This window comes from Electrophorus electricus, chromosome 14 (genome assembly GCF_041902795.1).
Source record: "Electrophorus electricus isolate QZ-2024a chromosome 14, ASM4190279v1, whole genome shotgun sequence".
NCBI lineage: Eukaryota > Metazoa > Chordata > Actinopteri > Gymnotiformes > Gymnotidae > Electrophorus > Electrophorus electricus.
The window spans coordinates 19,447,501-19,469,727 of NC_137510.1; the positions used below are offsets into that span (position 1 = coordinate 19,447,501).

The window sequence follows — 22,227 nt, forward strand, 5'->3', positions numbered from 1 at the left end:
CAAGAACCAGCACCTTTGCCTGGTCAGGTGTGCTCTACATTCACACTCCACCTCCACTTCCGCAACCAGCGCTTTCGCACTAAACCTGTGCCATGTGCCTGTGAGCCAGACTTCCAAGATGGTTTTCTTCTTGAGGTACACAGAGATGGTCCAGGTATTCAAATTCATATGCCTCACTGTCTTTCTTTGCTTTAATGTTTCTAAGTATATGCAGAAGGAAACTGGAGACTGTTTAACAGTTTCAGTATCTACAGTGTCCTCCATTGTAAATGAAAGGGATTGTGTTCAAGGGCTATGTAGCCAATAATAAGTGTGTGTTTGCTTAAGATTGGTATTGTGTGGATGCATTTATTACAAGACAATATATATATGTTTAGAAATCCTTAGAAGTAACTTGAGCTTTGTCTCATTATTGTGTCCAGTTTTAATTTATGCTGCATGACCAGCAAAAATAACAGGTTTGTTTTTGTGTGCACAGGTGATGCCAGTAAAATGGCTGATGCCACCACCATGTTGTCCATCTGTGACCCGGTGCACATGGTGTTGATTAGGACGGATGCCTCTGGGGACACAGTCCTGGTCTCCTCTTATTTCCTCGACTGGCGATCAGTCCTCAGTGCCCCCAATGGGAAAACAGCCATATCCGTGGAACTGCTTGGTGTAGGTGAGAATGGCTTCTTACTGAGCATAAAAATGAGTGCTGTTAATATTAGGCAGTGGTAGCTCGGTGGTTAATGTACTTATCAATGAATCAGAAGGTTGCCAGTTCAAGCCCTATCATCACTAGGTTGCCACTTTTGGGCCCCTGAGCAAGGCCCTTAACCCTCAGTTGCTCAAGTTGTGTTCACTCAATTTGTCAGATCAATGCTGTACCTGTAAATGTAGTTTACAGTGTTGCAGTGGTACTGACTGTTTAAAGTCATGTGTTACATTTATGCTGAATGGGAATATATGTATGTATGTATGTGAATCCTCTAGGCAGTGAGTGTAAAGTATCCACAGGCGTTCTTAACCTAAAGTTGGAGATGTATCCTCCCCTCAGTGAAACTCTGAGTCCTGAAGTTATCAGCACACAGGTGAAATATAATTGCCATTATATGTAGTCTTTCCATGCACTTATTTAGTTTCATATTTTATGTGTATATATATAAAAAACCTTTAATCTGACATGACCATAGTATGCCTGCGACTTCACTTACAGCAGTCACTGGAGCGGCAGAAGACTGCAGAAAAGGAGCGTTTGTTTCTGGTTTATGCTAAGCAGTGGTGGAGAGAATTCTTAGAGATACGACCCTCTCACCAGTCCAAACTAGTCAAGATTTTTGCCCAGGTAAAAATATTTGCCCATTGTTCTTGGCTATTGTAGCCTACAGGAAGTGAAAATAATTAGAACATGTATTATTTTCCTTAGAGAGAGTAAAATTGTAGTGTATTACACAAGGTTACACATGGATATCTCTGAAGAAGATTGGAGGGAGTAAGTGCTGTAATAATATATATGACGTAGGACCAATGCCTGAAACACCTTTTTTCTTTGGAAACCTTGTGTACTGCGCTGAAGGTTTTGTAGTGTATTTATATTTATGTAAGAGAAATTAAAATCTACTCACATTACTCTTAAAATATGCTGCATAATTATGTAAATTATTTAATAGCATAAAATTCAATTGAATGATGATAAAGTAATGTTTATTTTAGTATTAAAATTTTTTTTTTGAACCATTAAAAAAAAAAAAAAAAGTCAGTGCTTGAACATAGTTTAGTCTGCTTAGCCAAATATAGATAAGCAGTCAAAACAATATATCTGGTGTCCATAATAGTCTGTCTATCCAAATCTTGAGCTCTGAACAAAAAAGCTGTCTGTCACCTATGTGTGTCTTGCAGGATGAGAATGGTGTTAACCGTCCAGTGTGTTCATACGTGCGTGTTCTGCGTGCTGGCCGGTTGTTGGAAAGCCCACGGCAAGCGGCTCGCTTTGTCAGTCTGTTGGCCCAGGAGAGAGCGCCTGTGGTGGGCGGAGGGGCCCGGCATGAGCAGTGGTGCAACATGATGGCCTTCCTCTGTAGGAACAAAGTAACACTTCAGTTAAATATACATGCTAGAACACTTGAGCAGTTTTTGTTAGGGCAGGAGCCGTTGATGCATTGTCTAAATATAGAAGGCCACCACATTCTGTTGCATTTCTAGGGCTATTTTGTTTTGTTTTGTTTTTTCTACCCAATTCTGTTTGCTTGTAATATTTTAAAGTGAATCCAATACATCGTTCATTCATCACATTTGGAAGATTGTGGTGTTTTTACTAAGGTTACCCACTCTACATCCCAGTGTGAGTTTCAAAACACAGGGTGTGAATTGATATGTTGTGTTAAATTCATTGGATAGTGTTTAGACCTTTTGAGCAGTTTAAATCATAACAGTAATTACAGTACCCTCTCAACCAGATGAACATTCAGAGATATTCAATTCATATAACTTGATTACAGTTGATTCAAAACAGCTGGGTTGGAGCTGGCCCAGAAAGATCACATTTGCTTTTAGGCTATGCAAATTTGTAGAGTTTTGTTAAATAATGCAACATTGAGAGATAAGAGATAGGACGCAAATACTGAGAAAAGCAATGTTTTATTAAGGGCAAATCCATAATCATTGTAATAGAGATATTCATGGTTGAATAGCCAGAGTAATAAGTCAAAGAAACAAAACTGGAATACTTGACAACTGAACAGAACATGGGAACTAAAACCTGACAAATAGACATGGAACAGGAAAGTGAACAGGGAGCTAGAACACTACATCAAACATAGCAAATGAAACGCAGTACGATGACCAGTAACAAGACAGGGTTTAAATATGCTAATGAGGGCAAATGAAAAACACCTGAGACCAATAAGGTGCGGAGAAAATGAAGCAGGGGACTAAACAAGGAATAGAACCGAAACAAAGGGACAGATGACAGGAACCACAGTTAATAAACCTATGCATCGTTATTCAGATTAAACTATCACTTGTGAAAGGTACATGATATGTAAATATATTTAAATGACAAAGGAACAGATGTATTATAGTTTAATTGGCTGTCTTAGGACCAGGCCAGTGACCCTTTAAGTGGGGTTGAATTTTTGAGTAGATAACATTCTAAGCTTACAGTCTCACTAAATGATTTTATTTGAAGCAGTACAAATTTGCATGTGCTGTTATCTTACCAAAAAAAGCATCAACTTCTCTCTGGGTGATCACTGTTTCTTGTTGTCAGGGTGATTGTGAGGACCATGCCACGCTGTTGTGTAGTCTGCTGTTGGGCTTTGGATTGGATGCTTATGTGTGTGTGGGCACCAAGGGCAAAAACAACCCCCATACCTGGGTGATGACCTGTGGTAATGATGGCACTGTCACATTCTGGGAGAGTCTGACTGCTCACAGGTATCCAAATTACATAGATGCACTCAGTCTCTCAATATGGAGATCATACATTTGTTCCAGTCATGCCCTCTTAGGCTAAAACAAAGTTATTTTTGGAATAATTGTTCAAGTTTCAAATGAACAAAAACTACCTTAATATACATGTACTAATGTTTATCCTTTCATTGTTAGGGAGCTACTGAGTTGTTCCCATGTAAATCTCAACATTAAAAATGAAAGAAATCCAAAAAGTGATGGACTATTAAATCTCTTGCATTGTGTTTTTCTGTTTATGACTAAACACACACTTTGCTCCTCAGGTATCTGCACCAGCCAATAGACCCAGAGGCCCCTCCACTGGTTCCCCAGCCCAAACCCACCTACCCTTACTGCACAGTTGGCTGTGTCTTCAACTACAAGACGTTCCTGGCCAACTGCCAACCCTCGGACAGTGTAGAGCTGTGTGTGTTCGACTTTGCCGACAGTTCCCGCTGGAAAGCCATGAGTGAGGAGGCGGTGCGGTCGGTCTGCGCCCCTGGCTCGACCTCCTCTCTGCCCCCAACCCCGCCTCTCTGTTCCCCTTCCATACAGTCTGCTGAAGCCAGCAACCAGCTTGAACTTGAGATGCGCTTTTTGCTGGCTGAGCACAGGAAGGTGGGACTCACAGGCACATTCATAGCCTACATAATCATGCCCACTTGAAAGTGGTGCACTCACTGGGGCACCACTCTCTTAAATTTGTTCTTCATTTGAATCTGAATAAAAGTGAATTAGTTGATCATTAGTGGAAATCATGATTTTAGACAGACTTTGAAGTCAGGGGTTAATTTTTCCTGCACTAGTAAACAGTAAACTAGAAAACAGTTTGAAACCCTCTGTTGGGGGGGGGGGGAAGCGATATTTGTAAAGCAATTTGAGAAAGGTGCTATATAAATGCAACTAATAATAATAATAATAATAATTAATAATAATAGAGAACGCAAGTGTGTGTCCCTCTGGCTCCCTTTCTTTCTTCAGGATCTGGGTCTGGCTACAGTATGGGATGATCACCTGTGCTACCTGCTGTCCTCAGCTCTGGCTGCATATGAGCTGGAGCGCTCAATGGGGGTGTCATGCGGAAACGAGGAGTTTCAGGACGGTGTGCGCAGAGCCGTGCCTGATGGGCACACCTTTAAAGGCTTCCCTATTCACTTCTTGCACTGCAATGCCCGCAGAGCCTTCACCACCTGCCTCAGGTACATCTTGGGCCTTTCCACTTACACTGGCTTTCATCACAATGCCCTCAGATGTAGACATGCAGTTCTTTGTGCCCACAGACGCAAAGATACAAACCCCTCCTTAACAAAGATATTCATTAAAGATATACTTACTCCCATTTTGGTGGAGAACATACAAAAGCAAACAGGTAAATGGACAAAAATAAGAGCTGGACATGTAGCTGACATGGCTGTCGTACATGTCTGAACAGGTCACCCTTCTGTGAGGAGATTTTATGTTGCCGTGGAGACCATGTTCGATTGGCAGTGCGGGTGCGAGTGTTTGCCTACCCTGAATCAGCCTGTGCTGTGTGGATCATGTTCGCCTGTAAATACAGATCAGTGCTATGACCGATGGCTAACAACTTCAAATTGTATTTATAGTACAGTCTGGGACTGCTTTACTTCTCACAGTATACTTGGATTGTGTGCCTTTTTAAATATGTACAATTTTGTATGTACAATATATATTTTATAAATAAATGAAAATAATAAACAGGTCTGAGGCTTCAGCATGTCCATTCAAGTGTATCTAATTTTAAGAAAAAACATCGTTAGTCAGGTTTCATCCAGCTTTACGTTTCTGCAAGTCCTCATTTGGGTCCAGTAGATGGCAGTGTTCTCCCGAGTATGATAACGTTTGGATATTTAAGTTAAATCACAGATCAGATCTATGCACTCAGCCATCATTCACAGTACACCTATGATAAGTTACCCCCTCAGTGACTACTGCAGCACTCAAATTTTCAGAGGTATACTGATTGCATCCTGTAGTCTCTGTTTCAGTTCATGAGCCCAGAAATACTGCTCTCACTGCGAAAATGGTGATCTTAGATGAAGGGTTGTTTGTGGCAATTAATGAACATTGGGGAATCTGCCAAAATAAGTTACAGTTTATATGTTTAGATCTAGTATGATTTTCCTTTGGTCTGAAAACAAAAGTGTGATGAGCTGAATGGTGAATGATTTGATATCTTTTATAATGTTTAGATTATGTAATGCTTTTAGAGGAAGTTTTACTTTAGTAACAAAATATGCATAGGTTTTTGAACCCTGGAGCTTTAATCCCTTGATTAGGTTATGTGTATTAATAATCCAACAGATTATGTTTCATTTCTAAAATACATTAAATCATTGGGCTTCTAAATTAAGATACAGTAAGAGCCTCACAGACTGTTTTTGTTGTTTGAAGCGCATTCTTTAAAGCCTGAATACTGTCACTGCCTTTTATGGGTCTAGTGTGACGGTAAAATGATTGCCAGTAGGAATTCTGTATTGACAAAGTCCAAGGTTGAAATTCGTTTAAAATAAAATGTAAAATTAATCAACGGTCAGAAAAAATCTCTTCTGTCTTCAATTCAAAAGAGTTTTTTTCTCCTGCACACAAGGTGGAGACAAAGTATGCATACATAATTTGTAGGCTGGTGTGAGTCAGCCCAGAGTGTACGTTTTAGGGATCATCTTAGCTCTGCTACCTGGATAGGAATATCACAGACAGATACGTTTTACAGTAAAACCTATTTTTATTTTGCAGTTTTAACTGTTAGACTTTGGCTGAATTTAATGTTTTTTTGTTTTTTGTTTTTGTTTTAGCATTTTAATGCAATATTCAAGATGGTTAAGAATAAAAACCTCCCTCTGGTCTAATTTTGATGAGGAAACTAGTGTTCGATCTTGTTTTGCTCTGTTGTTGGCTTAGCAATTTTGGTCTTCCTTGTGTTTCATTGCCTAGAGTAGCAGTGCAGTGTTAAAAACGCATCACTATACCACTGTAGCTCACTTTAAAAGTCACCATGCCAGCAGCCATTCTGACTAGCTCATTAAGTGATTATATGACGATACTTTACCATTGTTTTCCACCAGCATTTAATAACTCTGGGCTCAGACAGTGCTTCATGCTTTAGTCACTCTCATTTCAATGGTATATTGTGAGTATGAGAAGTTTGAAGCCTAATCCAAACCATGGATAACTGGATGACTGTGAACTGCACACAGTCATCGCTGATTGAATGCTCTGAAAGGCATTTGTTCCTCCTTGACTAACCATCTTGTTATCTGTCTGCAATTTATTCTGATCGCACATCACCATCAACCTGAGACGCATGTGCAAGGACATCCAATTATTTCTGTTTTACCCTTTGCTCATTAGCAATTCCTCATTCAGCCCAGAGCTGCTGCAGGAGTGTGTGTGTGTGTGTGTGTGTGTGTGTGTGTGTGTGTGTGTGTGTGTGTGTGTGTATATGATGGGAAAGGGAGGGGGATAGTTTGGGCTAATGAATAATTCCTTTGACTGAAGTGCACCTTCACTCCTCATCACATTTCCTGTCTTGGAGACGAAGTGTTTGATGCGATAGGCAGGTATTGTCTTCACCTCATATTAATACTCTTTGTCTGAAGGTGTAACTGGCTAATCGGTCTTTAGGGAGGAATGCCAGCGGCACAGGAAAGTTAACTAAAGTTAACGAAAAACACTGGCACTTCTATCACTGCTGATAAAGACATCGGTGATTATTTGAAAAGTTTCACTTGAGCACCTGGAGGATCGTTTCTGCCTTTGTGTTATTTTTCTTTAGCTCAGCCTCTGATGAGATGCTGAGAAGTGCTATAGTAGACTGGAAGTAGCCTTGGGGGAAAAATAGGTAAAAGTAAAAACAGACAGCAAATGACATCCCTGCTGGGTGACTATATTAAGGATAATGCAATTTTCTCTCTTTTCAGACATTTCTGTGTTTTAAAAAAAAAAAGTAAAAATTATTTTCTTTGGATTTCCTCTTATTAGTTTTTGTTGATCTTTTAAAACATGTTTACTACGCATTTCATGTAATTCACAAAATGAGATACAAAAATTTAAAAAAAATTGTGCATAGTTCTTTTGGAGATGTGATGAGCTAGAATTATATTTTGCCATGTGCTCATCTGATTGTATGAATTGTAACTGACTTTAGAATAGAAAAGAAAGGTGCTTCAAAAGTACAAAGGAAAATTACTTTAATTATCACATGCATGAAAAATATGACACTTCTGTGACAAGATGACAAATGCATACACCACTTTTTCATCATTAACTAAAGGAGTGCAATTATAGAATGTATATGTGAAAACGATGTTTGAAAATAATGAAAGCTTTAGTGAATTGAAATGTTCGTGAACACCTGTTCCACAGCTACAGTTAAGACAATTAACCTCCCATCACACAGATCTTTCACTGTCTCATTTCACTGTCTCATTTCCCATTGCCAAGCATTCAGTAGCAATTTGCAGAGATTACTGAACAAGTGTGGTATTAGAGCCATTTGGCACAAATGCTCTCCTCCTGGAATGACATCTGAAAATAGATATAGACTTGGATAAGGTCGGAGAGACCACTCCAAATCACTCAAAACTGCCTGTGTTTTTATTTAAAGCATTGTATGTATTTAAACATTTTCAAAAACAAAAGCAAGCGGACACTGGGGCTCGAACGGCATGCAAACCTGCAAGAAAGCAGGGAGCAAAGCAGGCAGGAGCATGCTGTTGGTGTGTATGGGCTGTATTGCTCGGGGTACTACGGGTAATAAAGTCATTAATTCAGCTGATTAAGTTGGCCTTTGGGTTCAAGAAAAATCATATCCGTCTCCTTCTCAGAAGTAACAGGGGATGTGCAGAGAGGGGCGGGGGTAGGTGCCTAATTAGCAGCTGAAAAAGATGGGGAACGTGCCCAGGGAGGGAGGGGATGTGTGTGGTGCTGGAGGTGCTTCTACTGAACTCTTAATGAGACATGTTTGGGGTGAGGGAGTGCCACGCTCATCAAACCGCACGCACTGGGCCGGGCTGCGGCGGTCTGCCTCCGAGCCTTGCCGCGGCAACTAATGATGAGAGGGGGAGGTTTAAAGTCAGTTAATGCAGAGTCCTAATGAGCTTGTTGTGTCATTTAAATATAAAGAACAGAGAAAAAACAGAACCTTCCAAGTCTGTCTGCTTTTGATTTTGAACAAGGATGCGCCATTCATGCCGCATGACTGTTCAACACAGTGCCTTTTTGGCAACCTGCTTCATACTTTTTCATTGTTTTGTAGGCCAAAGATAACTCATCCTATAGACTGGCTAGAGGTTGGAAGATGGCAAGAGATACATGTTGTTCCCATCTTCTTCTGCTCCCCACTATCAGTGAGCCCTGTCCTTCATCCAGACCTTCTCCATTGTCTGTGCTGTCTCTGCTTGGGACACATTTGACAGTCATGTCATAGTGATGGACAAGATTCAACTTGGGCATGTCTGTCATAAACGAAATACTGAGGCTACTAGGTCCCACTGCCTGTTTTGTGTCTCCAATCAGGGCTCTTGCTTGTGGAAATGCTGAATTTGGTGAGAGTACAAAGTCATGTTGAGGGTTAACTGTATGTCAGATTAAATCTAATCAAGGTCAAACTAAACTTAAAAATGTTAAACTCTACACTGCATCTATATAGTCTGATTTATACTTATAGGAAGTTAAAAATAGGATAAAAGATAAAATAGAAATACTAAGTGAGTTAAAAATAATCATACATGCAAATTGCCATTGATTTTGACAAAACTTCCTTGAGAAAGAAGAATTTCCTTCTATTAAATGTGTCCTATAAACATTGTGTTAGCAAAACATATCTAGCTACCGATTAGTTAAATGTAAATTTCTGAAATTTTATTAATTTATACAAATTCTTTTTTAAAACCACAGGCAGCAAGAAAATCTGTAATTTCTTCATAATGAATAATTTCATGAGATGCAGTTTTTTTCAAGGCTGCATTTATGGCACTGGCAATAATATTAAATCCATTTAAATAGATTTAGCTATGTGACGGGCAACTGAGCTATTAGAGCACCATTATCTAATCTTGCTGCAGAGTACAGCATATTCTTTGATATGTTTCTCATTTACTGCACAGTTGCCTATTTCAACTCTGCTATGCTATGCCATGGCTGTTGTGACTGGTCCCCCCTCTTCTCTCTCTCTCAGCCTCTAAACAGCAGTAGTATTCACATACCACACACAAGGGAGTCCATGACCTCAGCATGACTTCAATTCCGCCTGCATTGTGTTCCATTGTGGGATTTCTAGAAGGGGAGCAGGAGTGCTGTGTTCGCTTGTGGCAAAAGTCAAGTTCTAATAGCAACCTAGATTTTGACATTCCTAACACGTGCTACACCACAGAGACTAAGATGTGATTGTATTGAAAACGGTAGCCAGAGAAGTAAACCTTATTTTAATCCAGTTTGATATCAAATATTTAAAATGATATCATTCTGTCACAAATGAACTGAACCTTAGTCATTTAGCTGCAGAATGATAATCTTGTTTTAATGTTTAATAGTTGGGATGTAGCTCCCACTTTGGAAAAGGAATAATTTTGAAAGAATGAAAAGGTCTATTAAAAGAATGTTATCATGTTAAATTGCAACGAACAGAATATGGTGTTCTCTTTGTGGATTAAGTTAATTGAAGTTGGGAGGTCATTTTAGTAATATATTTTCAGAGGTTTTGCACATGTAAAAGCATCCTTTCGCTTTAAAAATGTAAAAACATTTGAAAGACCCACCTATTTTTCATTGGAAATCAAAATAAACTAATTTAAGGAAAATATACTCTTCAATATACTCTTGAAACTCCTTAATACCATTTTTGCACCTAACCTAAAAACAATAGTTTAAATAGTAAATATATTATACTAGTCCTAGCCATGCCTGGTGGCATATTTGTGGTTTATGGCATATCTGATCATCAGATTGAGCATATCAGTATGAAATTTTAGAGTCTGGAAAAGTCGTTCTTTCCTTTTTTCCTTTCTATCCTTCTTGTTGCTCAGTTTGTGGAGTATTTGAGAGACTCTGATGCCTCATTTGGCAAAGGCCAGTAGGCTGTGTCAGGGCGAGCGCTTCTCCTCTGCTGCTAGATTCACAGCAGGGTCAGTGTGAAGAAAGGCCCAGAGCCTGGGACCACTCAGTACAGAGAGAGCCCACCAGCTGCAGTCTTGGTGCAGGGCCAGAGAGGGGCACACTCCAACAGCCCATCAGACTCAGCTGCAGACTCGTCGGCTTAAAGGTTACTTTCATAAAAGACTCAGGTTAGCTTTGGTATTAGATTAAAATCAGTAAAACACAGTAAAGTAGCAACTTCTTATGGATTCCAGCTTTCAGAGTGAAAAAGATCGGCTCTTAATGGAGGACTTCAAATAACAAAGAACTGTTAGGCCTTGGACAAGTTTCAGATCCCCTGGGTGAAAGGATGGCTTGCTTCTGAGAGCAGAAAGATGCAGCAAAACAGAGGGCCAGGTTGTGATGAGGGAACTAGAACTCTCTGCACCTCCACTCAGTGCTATTTCCTTCCACTGGACGGAGCAAATACCCTATTGGTGGCAACAGTTGGTGAAGAGAAAATTGCTTGACAAGTGTCTGTTTAGCTGAAAATTTTCCCTCAACTGGTCAGCAGGAAGGACTACATGCAAAAAGGATTATTTATGCTGCCACATTATGTTGAGAGTTTGACTGTTACAAATAAGACTTCTATAGATATGATAACAATAAACATAAATGTGTCACATGATACATTTTCTAATTGAAAATTTTGAATAAGTATACTGATTTATTACCAGGTAAATGTAAGTACATGCCTCCTCAACTTCTTTTTTATAAAATAAAACAGGGTGAGATAAAATGAAATGACTACTTCATACTTATTCGTGTCTGTTATAGCCAGTTAAAAAGTCTTGGAAAAAACATAATGGTGGCCTGTACTTCTCTAGAGAATTCACTGCATGAAATACAGTGCATGAAAATGGAACCAAGATTCCTCTGTATCAGACAAAAACAATTAAAGAATATCTGATTGTTGCCTTTAGCAGCAGAGTCAATTTTATAACGCAAACAAAACTAATAAAGCAGCTCCCTCTCTTTTATTTCCACAATTCATTTCTCAGTCTTTGTACCTCGTCTCGATGTGTGATCTCTCTCTCAACATCTTCATGTCTCTGTCTTCCTGTCTCAATCTCCATGTTTCTGTCGCAGTCCTCTTCCCCGTCTTTCTGTCTCCCTCCTCTCTCTGTGGTGCGTGCTTATTTCAGTGTGTTGACGGCACCCCAGACGATTCGCTGGGCTGGGAGAGGTGGCGGGCGTGCATGCGTCTCTTCGCCTCAATAATGAAAATATCAGAGCGTGCCCGGAGGGGGGCAGCTGACCTTTCCAGGCCCGCTGCAGTTTCGCCACGCTTGCTTGCTCTTTTGTCAAATGCCCGGCCACATTCGTCTCCCATGGGCAATCCGCCCGAGCGGCTGCCGCGGCTCGAGTGTTTGTAGATCTATACCCAGTGTAAATAATTTACTATGTTCAGATGCCTCTGAAGAGAAGGAGAAAGAAATATGCAGTAAAGTGTCTGTGAGAAGAGAGGTGGTCTATTTTGGTGCGGTGTGATATACTCAATTACCAGTTGGTTTAGAGGTGCCAAAAGAAACAGAGCTAGACAGCTAGACTGCGACGAATTACTCCTATATTCTACATTGTGATTGTTCCCTACAGAAGCAAAATGAAGATTTGTATTAATTTTTAAAAATCAACACTATTTGGGGTATCAGGCTGGTCCTCTAGGTAGTGAAGTTCCATCTGATTGTTTTTAATGTTTTATATATCTTTGGTTTGCCATAATTTAAAAGGTGCAGGGTGCAATAAATTCTGACCTGAACAAATTCAGATGGAGTGAGTGCCTCCCCTGTGTTTGAAGGAATGCCCACCCTGGCGTATGCTGATGCCAGTTAATCTCTCCCTAAAGATGTTCAGGGGCTGGACCCTTGCAAAGGGGTCCTCCATGATTGACTCCCTGCCATCTGGTGCTGCTGAGCCTTAATCAAGCAGGGTCCTGCTGAACAGAAAAACACGCCCGCCCTGAATACACACACCATCTAACCCTGGACGTGCCAGAGAAGCATGCTGTGCTTGATGCCAGCCTCCAAGGATTGGCTGGGTGACATGCCGGACTAGGAGACTAGCTTAATGCTGTTGTTTGATATTAACTTGTAAGATATGCTTAGGAATGAAAGAAAACTGTCAACGATCTGATGTTTTTTTGAGACATTTAATGTTAATGTTATAGATGAGTGAATTAATGGACTTATGACAAGATCAGTAAAATCAAAACGCCTTAGATTGAACCACTATAATTTTTTACCTTAAAGGCCCCTGTGTTTTAAAAAATGGTTAAAAACATCGACCTCTGAGAGGTGCTCCTTCTGTCTTGGGTTTGACAAGGTTGTTAAACATGCTTCATTTTTCACATTCTCTGCAGTGTACTGTCTGAAAATATTTGCGAAATGGCATATTAGAGCATCTCAGTAGTACAAATTTAATAAAGTTTAGCAAAATTATTGCAGTCAAATAACTGCAATGCTATTATGGCATTAATAGTAGTCAGATGGCATTCATTTTTAATTTACCCTGCTGAAGAAAAATGACTGTGGTTCAGCTTTCATCATTTGCAGTGCAGTATCAACAGAATTAGAATCCAGCAGAATTAGAGAGCTTCCTCAAGGCTGTAGCTAAAATGGAAACAAGTGGCCAAAATGGTTTACTCACCAGTAACAAAGGATTTTTCTCCCTAAAAGCCTGTGAAGGCACAGTGCTTCCCTTTAAGCCGCAGCCTGTAGAAGGCCCTAATTAACTGTGATTGGTGGTCGAGGAGGGAAGGGGGCCGTGATGAGATTGAGCCAGGGGACAGCAGCCAGGCAGTGATTAATGTGCTGGTTGTGATGCTGTGATGCATGGCAACAGGACAGGCTGGACTGAGCTACACGGTACGACCGGCTGCTACCCCACATACCTGAGAGAACCAAGAGCAAAAAGAAAAGAAAATCAAGACGCAAAGGAAATTATCCCTTTTTTGATTAAAATGTAAAAAAAAGACCCAACCCTAACAGTCTTTTATGTGTGTAATGAGAAGGAAACCAATACTGTGGCACTGGAATACTCACCATTAGACTAATGCACCTTCACATGTTACTAGCAGCCCTACTCCTCCATGTACAGTTTGGTATGCTACTAAGTTTGAGTAATCTTAGTTATCAAGTGTAAGTAACTAACATCCCTAATACAGGATCACTAACACAACAAAACTCTTTGGGTGCACTCTTATTTCTATAACACTTTTTTACACCTCACTCTGAATCCAACAGCTGAATCATGTTGTCCTGTCTCGTTATCTGCTGCACACTGGCTGTCATGGTGATAGGGTGGTATGTTGAATATCTCAGAGAGGAATGCTAATTAAAATGCAGGCAAGCATTATGGAGCTCACGCCCCCACCTCACTCATACAGATACTCCTATCCCTGACAGTCACTCTCCAAAAAAACTACCCCCAGTGAAAAAATGCGGTTTGGAGACAGACTTGGTTCAAGTGTCAAACTCTGTACTTTTTTTAGTCTCTTGTTCCGTGATTATTTTATTTCTCACTCTTCTTTCTTGACTGCTTTGTCACATTTGCATGTGTCCTTATCTGCTAGCAGTGGTTAAATATAGGCCTTTTAAGACTTTCCCTTTCTCCCTCTCTCTCTGGTTCTGGTTGAGTCCATAGATAATAGAAGTAGTACTTCTTTTCTGCTTTCTATGTCTTCTCTCTCCATTTCCCTCTCTCCTCCTCTCCCTCTCTCTCCATCACGCACTCGCCATCTCCCTCTCTCTATCCCCCCCCCCCCCCACTTGTTCTTTCAGCACTAATGGACTGCACTCGCTCATGCGCCTCACTTTTGCCTGCCTCTGCTCATTAATGCTACGCAGAAACAGAGCGAGGCCAGAGGAGGACACACACGTGTACACACAAACGTGCACACATGCTTGCGTGCAAGATACACACACACACACACACACACACACACACACACACACACACACACACACACACACACACACACACACACACACACACACACACACACACTCTTCACTCTTTTCTACTGCCAGTTAGCCACTGAATCATAGTTAGCCAGTTAGACTTTTCAGAATCTGTGTGACTGTCTTTGCATTTCAATCTGTTAATGAAATATTGTGGCTTACTATTCCTTGTCAAAGTTGAAAAACACTCCTAATTTCTTTCTTGTTTATGTAGAGTGAATCCATATTATCAGGCAGCGCTGGTACATTGTTCTAAAGCGATATCTGAGCTCTTCATTCCATATTTTCCTCTGTCACATTTTGTTAAAGACAAGTGGAAGCCAATGAGTTGTGTCATGTAAAAAAGTAGACAAAAATCTTTCCACTATCATTTATCAGTGTGCTCCTCCACCTTTTCATGGACTCTCAGGACAGGGAGCATACCTCTGCTCCTCCCCACCTCTCTCACACACCCTCTGATGAGTTCTGGTGATCACATAGCACTGCTAGAGAGAAAAAGAGAGGGAGTGAGAAGGAGAGAGAGAGAAAGGAAGAGAGGGAGGAGGGTTCTGGCTGGCAGCCACCCCAGGGAGTGATCAGCGGGCCGTTTCTAGGTCAGTGCTGATGGGATGCAGGGAGCAGTGAAGGCCTCACTCCTCTTCTTCCAGAGCCTGCAGCACCAGCCAAATCTCCAATTACAAATTGAGCGCCTGTCATCTCTCTCTTCCTCCCTTCCTTTTCCTCTCTCTTTCTCTCTCTCTCTCTCTCTCTCTCTTTCTTTCTCTCTCTCCATAGATATTGGACACAGAGAGAAGACAAAGATTTTCAGGATTGGTGAAGGGGAGAAGAAAGGTAGTGAAATACTTAAGGTGATGAATTCACATCAGAGTGAAGCGGCATGGAGTGTGGAGCATGCATGACGAGTCCGGAATATGAGCTCTTGACTAATCTTAAAAGCATAAAGTTTGGGGGGAAAAAAGTGGAAGCATTAGTGCATCATCAAATGAATATTTAAAGCATTGCAGAGCTGAAGATGATGAGTGTTGGGGATGCATGACAGCACTAATATGGAGAGTAGAAGCTGAATGCTTTCATTAATGGTTTGAATGTTCTCTTTACCAATGCAGTCTAAAGTACTTATGGGAAAATGCATACCAGATGACTCCAGGTTTAAGGATAGATTTCTATGTATTTCAGCATTCAAAATTACTAGTAACCTCATGTCCTACTTCTGTGGAATGCATTTTCAGGCACAGGAGTATTTCTATGAGAAGCCTTGTTAACACAGAATTTCACCTCAGCCTTTTATGATGTGATACCAGATAGGCAACTGAATTCCATTCCAACATGTTTTTGTGGAAGTACAAAGCTATCGATATACACACACATTTTTGAAGGTTGCTGCATTGTGTCAAATTCTGAATTTAGCAGATATGTTTAATGTACTCTCTCCATGGGTCTTTTTCCCTAGGTGGTGTGCTGATTTTGTGACCTGAGAACAGTTTGCTGTTGCCCAGTTCATGTTTAAACTGGTCTTGGGTAGAAAAAGCAGGTGTTACTCTACCATAAAAGGCCATTTCCACTCAATGTGTTTAAGAATAAAATAAATGAAAGACAAGCATGCAGTTTTGTTGTTAGTCTAAAAAGGAGTTGGGCAGTAATAAGTTAAATTTCTCCGATGCCTGTGCTACTATGGGGAGAACTGACATTTGAAAATTAAACCACATTTATTTCTTTAAATATACTAATTTTCTATGCAAATGATTTACTGGACAACAAATGGAACAAGTTCTTTGCCAAAATGTCAGAGTAGCCTTTAGTGTACAGTGTACAGCATCATCTATAAAACACCACCCAGTTTAACAAATGCAGAATGTGAAAATGCTCATAAGCTTCCCTCTCCGGAAACTGGCTAATGGTTCCCTGTGAACCCCGGGCACACCTCCACCCTACTGTCCTTAAAGACAAGGCCTCTGCAGCCACTGGTCTGGGAGAGCAGAGCAGCACAAGCTCCTTTCTGAGGGTGAGATCCTGGCTGAGAGGGGCTGCTTCAGCAAAAGACCACAAGCTACACAGAGCTGGGGTGACATTTAAATATTAATGCTACCACCTAAATAAGGTCTGTGACGGAAGGAGTGGCGTGTGGCGTGCAGTAGGATGAAGGGAATCACTGATTAAACCCCTCAAGAAAATAATGTTACTATGGCTGCGTTATTGCTGCCGTGTGTTCATACCAGTTTTGGCAAAGACAGAAAGAGGAAAAGACATGTGTTTTAAAATGTTTTTGCTTCATCCCATTTTCTGAACCATTCATTATGATAATGCTGTGCTTGTGAGTGCCCATGCCATGTGTGTGCTCAGGGGCGTGTGCGTGTGCGTGTGTGTGTGTGTGTGTGTGTGTGTTTGTGCTGACACGGACATGTGTTTGTTGGTGGCAGGCCCAGTTGTCTCTGGCTTGTTTCGCTCAGCCGATAATTTCCTCATTTGCTAGCGGGAAAATAGCTAATTAAAACCCTCTTCAGCTAACAGGCTGTCTGGGAGTATGCTAATGCAGTCGTGGGCATGCTGCTGTTTCCGCTCCTGCTCCCCGTCCTCCCGCCTCCTTCCTTCCCCTTCCAGCCTCAGCCTGGGACTCGGATCCCCTGTTCCCATTTGTGCAGTGAGTGTGTGCCAAAAGCCTGCTTTCACCATTTAGAACAGTTGTGGCTATAGCAAAAAAGGATGAGTACTCAGTGTAGTCATGTGAGTCATTATTACAATTAAAATGTAATGAACAGACCTATGGCTACTGTTGTATATGACCACAGCAAAGAAACATAAGGAGAACTGAGAGAAGATTCATGAAGAAGGATTTTATATGTACTACTATCTAATAGGTTCTTAGCAACTGAGGTTAATTTCTTTCTAAAAATGTTGTTTTTGTTTCTGATACCTTTGGGCAAGCTCACTGACAGTTGACAGTATAACACTGGAGAATACAGTGGCAATGCTTCAGTAATTAGTTGTCAGCCATCAGTGAGTTTCAACTGATGTCCTGTTTTTCTGTGCTGACTTTCTTTGTAACATTCTGATGAGAGCAGTAATCAAAGAGGAGAGACCAAATCGAACATAACAACTGAGAGCTTTCATGTTTACAATTTGCTTTAATCAAACTTGAGCTGTGTTCATTTCAAACTGTCACACTTCTTTTCCTCAGACATATTTTGAGAACACTCACAAAAGTAGTACATGCAAAACATTTGATGCACTAACAAGAAAGTTTGTTGCCATTGTTGAACATTTTACCTGCCCAGTTTACCTCCCTAAATGTCACCCTTCACAGTCCTTATAAATACATTAGCCAGAGGACCAGTAACACAAAATGTCAACACTACAAAAGCTCTTTTTTTTATATATTTCTTTTTGTATATTGTATTGTCCCAGATATATAAGATCTAAAAAAAATTGCACATCATTTCTTAATATATTTATTAGTTTTAATGACAAAGTAAACAGAGCCTCATAACAGGATTCTTGAGGTCACTCATTATTGGTCCTGGCATCTAGCATTCTGTGTATGAACTTGATAGAGGTGATGTGACCATTACATTGCTCCACAATACGAAGATGACTGTGAAATACACTGTTTAAATGGAATGTTGTAAGAGGATTGAAAGGCACCTACTACCTGTGGGCGTTACAGTCACTGATGTACTGAAAATAAAGATTGTACTCCTTCTGTAGTATGAAGGCTTTGGAAATTCTCAACTGATATACCACAGTCCCTTAATGCAAAGTCCCTTTATGCATAACCTATTAAACCTAAAATAATAGCAGAAAATATAATAACAATATAATTTAAAATTCTTTATGTTTTTGCAATCCAGCTGGTTGTGTATGATATTACTTACCACTCTACACAGTATAGAATTTCTATTTAACCTTTTTTAAGAGCATCCTTATTGGTTTAGAACTTGCTTTAGGCAAGTATTGAACCCAGATCCAAAACAGCAACAAACCAAATTATGTAGTGGCATAATATCAATGTATTGATCTCAGTATTTGGAGACTCCAAAAGCATTGCACTTGTCCTTGACATGCAGAGACTACTGCAGTAACTCAGGGATGGCAAACAATGCACAGGGAAATGCACCAACAGTTCAGATATTGATTCAATATGAAACATGCCAAGATTTGAATAATCACATACCCACACAGTGAAAGATGACTATGCAGCGCAGTTGATGATAAGGCTATTGAAAACTCTTAAGGCACAAAAAAGAAAAGGTTGAATTGCACACTCAGGGCTTCTCTGTGAGCAGGGCACTGGATTGCTCACAGAGACTCTTGGTGAGTGGCTGTCAGAGTCTCTCTGAATGGGCACCAATTATGGCATCGCCCAGTGTTTCTCAACAATAGTGATGGGGCACATCATTTGTCGAAAAGTCGCACGCTTTCAGAAGTTAATTGGATTTGAAGAAGCAATATAAAACCCCATGGAAATAATCTGTCCTTATAGATTTTCTTTCATCATCGGCGGCTGCTAATTGTGGCTGTCTGAATGTCAGTAGGTAGAGGCAATTACCTTGAGCTTGTGGTACTAAATGCACACCAACTCAGGAAAGGAAGAAAATGCACACCAGCTCAATATAGGAAGAAAAAGCACCATGCATATCAATTATTCTTCTTTTCTTCTGCAAGTACATGTAAACTAGACTGAGAATATCCACTTGTTACACACCCCCACACCCCCCCACACAATACATATATATGAAGACGATAACTGCAGTAATAAGAAGATAACCGCAGTGTACTGTAATAAATACTCTAAAGAAAGTCAAAATTCTAGTGAAGCAGACAAAGTTGGACAGAGGTCCTTCATCAGCTGTGCAAACAAAGTGTTGCATTTTGCTTTCACGCCTGATGAAGGACCAGTGTCCGAAACCTCCTGTTTACCTGGAAACCTGGAAACATCATTCTCATAATCTTTTATTAAAGCTCATGCAATGTGCCTTGCCATCAGTAAAATCATTTATGATAGACTTCAAGGCCAAATTCCTCTCTCTGGCATTTTCAATGGACAAAATAGCCAAAACATTTAGCTATTCTGTTTAGGAAATTTAATTCAGCCAACTGATAATGCTTTCCTTTGGCTTACATGTCTACATTTACTTAGCATCTTCACAGCTACCAGTGGTACATACACCAGAAACATCACTCTTACGCTAGACTACCTATTTTGATACCAATAAACATACACCCTACTGGTCAAATAAAAATTTCCCAAGAGCCATTTATACGCGACGTGCCTCTGCTGGTAAAATGCATATTTCGATATTTTAATGGAATTTCTTTCTTATTTTAGGATTTTAGATTTATAAGTAATGAATATATCATGTTTGAAAGATTAGTTTAAGAACCATTTGTTCGTATTTCACCATGCATGAAATCCATTATGAATAAGAGGGATATAATATCAAGTTAGGGTTATATATAACGGTATCAGTTTAGGTTGGCAGATAAGACGTTTGTTAAATTAACTGATTTGTTTTTGAACTCTACACGTTTAGCATAATTTCCTATGGAAAGGGTCCAACTGGGATTGTATGGTGCTCAGTCACTGTGGCCCACATGGCACAAGCTCCTTTGTGATAACCCGCACTGAAGCCCCCATCCCTGTAGTTAAGCCACTGGCTTTGCTGAAAACTGTTGTTCATGTTTTTATTTTATTCTTTCTCAGTAAGACCCAGAAGCTGAGTAGAGATTTCCACGGACCTTGTAAAGATCAGCTTCAGTTAACAATCATAAATGCAAAAAGAAATCTAATCTCTTGTGTGACAAATTATCCTGAATATTTACTTCAGTCACATTCTAATCACAAACATGTATAAAATTTTTCTCTTAATTTAAAAGCATTTAAAAAAATTTTTAAATGTTGCACAGATTTTTCTTTTGTGAAGCTATATAAACAGAACCTCCACCATAAATGCCTGTAATTAACAACCTAATTACTATAATAGTCAGAAATATTCATGATTGTTAATTTTGTAAATAGGTACTCAGGATTGGAGCACTGTAATAGCAAATTGTAACCTTGTCTTGTTATTGAAACAGCTAGATTCACACTGTGCATTTCAATCACTCAAAACAATCTAGAAACTAATACACAGCATTCACTTCGTTTGCTTTTTCTCCCGCCCCTTGTCCTTCACCAAGAACAGTGCAATTACATCTGAGCCAGGAACAGGGGGCTGACACACAACACAAGAGGCCAGCAATCAGAGGGAGAGAGCCTCCTTGTCTGATAAATTGCAAGTCAGTGCTGAACTGGATGCTTGATTCCAGGCTTTGGACCAAATAGCATTTCTACAATGACCGTTTCCTCTTTCTGTTCCTCTTTCTTGCTGTATATGTACCGTTGTACAAGTGCATACAAGAATTCTGGGTGTCATCACTGCAGGCTGAGGACATTAAAAGGCATCTTGATTATACTATCATTTGATAGAGACAGATAGAGACATGTGTAAATGTGTAATTCTAAATATTTAAGTATGTGACAGCAATACAGCAATAAAAAATAATTGCTTAAGGCTTGATTAGAATATTCAAGGATAATATTATATATGACTTCGGTTAAACAGAATTGCAATTATTTTTCTGATCTTTTTATCTTCTACAGAGTAATATACTATATCTGTGAACAGTCTTGCAAATTGATATTCAATTACTTCATGCATTATCATGGGTAAAAGGTTTTCAAATTCTGCACAGAAAGACTCGAACAAAAGAAAGGCATCTCAGGGTCAGTACTCCCTCTAGCAGTAGGGATCCACCTCCTCCACCTGTCACTCAGGAGCCTCTCTGTCCAAAACCCAATTAAATCACTCCTCTCTATGTGAGCTGACCCCACTGCTATGAATATGTATGAGAGCAAATGCAAATAAAATTCTGCACCATGCGCATGAGGGCTTTGGGGGAGAACAGAACAAAGGCAGGTCCCAAATGGGCGGCAGCAGCGCGGATGCCATCACTTTGCTGTGCCATCACAGGGTGGCAGGGCATATGGAAAACACCACGCTAAAGCATGCTAACACTTAAACATGGCTTCTGTCCCAACAACATGCATTGTATCTCTATCCCATCTAAAAGGGTTTAGACTCCTTTATATTATTAGTTAACCAGTTGCCAACAGAGGATAAGATAAAGAGATACAGACGATAGACTGACAATTTCCTAAGGTATTATTCATAGTATTTTCTCATACATTTTTCTTACATTAAATCCCCTTAGCAGTTATTATCTATGTTATCTATCCATTTTCTTTCTTTAAAAATATTAATTTATAAGTTTGTGGTAAATTGTGACACCAACATTCAAATAACATAATGTGAATTATAATCCAAAAGAAGTTTGTCTGGCATCAGGATCCTGAGAAACTTTGCTCATATCCCACAGGGTGTTCATATGGACCTGAGTGTAAATATATTATGGTAAGGAGAATAAACACAGATATTGGAACACTTAGAATGGATTTTTTTTAAATTAATTTGGGAACAGCTTCCTTTAAAAAATGCAGGAATCATCCACTATTACCACATAACATCCCCTCACAATCCTCCAAATGTGAGATTGTGAGGCTGGCAAAATGGAATATTCACCATCTTGGTCCAGAGATACTGCAGAAAAGGCTCATAGGTCAAGATCAAGATTCATTTGAAATAAA

At 39.9% G+C, this 22,227-nt stretch overlaps 1 protein-coding gene and 2 long non-coding RNA genes across 6 annotated transcripts in view; 2 read left to right on the top strand and 1 right to left on the bottom strand.

The window, feature by feature from the left end:
- The window catches only part of cep76 (centrosomal protein 76), a 7,912-nt gene extending 2,757 nt beyond the window's left edge, over nucleotides 1-5,155 (top strand). For 2 of the 3 annotated variants that reach the window (XM_027029186.3, XM_027029184.3), the window contains exons 4-12: nucleotides 1-154; nucleotides 479-664; nucleotides 979-1,076; nucleotides 1,202-1,330; nucleotides 1,885-2,073; nucleotides 3,254-3,420; nucleotides 3,720-4,053; nucleotides 4,417-4,634; nucleotides 4,868-5,155. The exon at nucleotides 1-154 is cut by the window's left edge and continues 71 nt beyond it. In XM_027029186.3, the coding sequence (XP_026884987.2) occupies nucleotides 1-154; nucleotides 479-664; nucleotides 979-1,076; nucleotides 1,202-1,330; nucleotides 1,885-2,073; nucleotides 3,254-3,420; nucleotides 3,720-4,053; nucleotides 4,417-4,634; nucleotides 4,868-5,006 (1,614 nt within the window). In that variant the 3' untranslated portion in view covers nucleotides 5,007-5,155. The remainder of the gene's footprint in view (nucleotides 155-478; nucleotides 665-978; nucleotides 1,077-1,201; nucleotides 1,331-1,884; nucleotides 2,074-3,253; nucleotides 3,421-3,719; nucleotides 4,054-4,416; nucleotides 4,635-4,867) is intronic. The other variant, XM_081696738.1, reaches the window with a different exon arrangement.
- A 1,758-nt stretch (nucleotides 5,156-6,913) lies between these two features.
- On the top strand, nucleotides 6,914-17,294 carry LOC145651222 (uncharacterized). Its single transcript, XR_014117029.1, has 3 exons — nucleotides 6,914-7,013; nucleotides 15,321-15,394; nucleotides 15,997-17,294. It is a non-coding gene; the product is annotated as an uncharacterized LOC145651222 (long non-coding RNA).
- Nucleotides 7,661-12,516, bottom strand: LOC113589499 (uncharacterized). Of its 2 annotated transcripts, XR_003411990.3 has the most exons (4): nucleotides 12,342-12,516; nucleotides 11,598-12,004; nucleotides 9,660-9,729; nucleotides 7,661-8,848 (listed from the first exon to the last, which is right to left on the bottom strand). It is a non-coding gene; the product is annotated as an uncharacterized LOC113589499 (long non-coding RNA). The 2 variants fall into 2 exon arrangements; XR_014117028.1 differs by having other exon boundaries at nucleotides 7,661-9,729.
- Nucleotides 17,295-22,227: the final 4,933 nt, after the last annotated feature.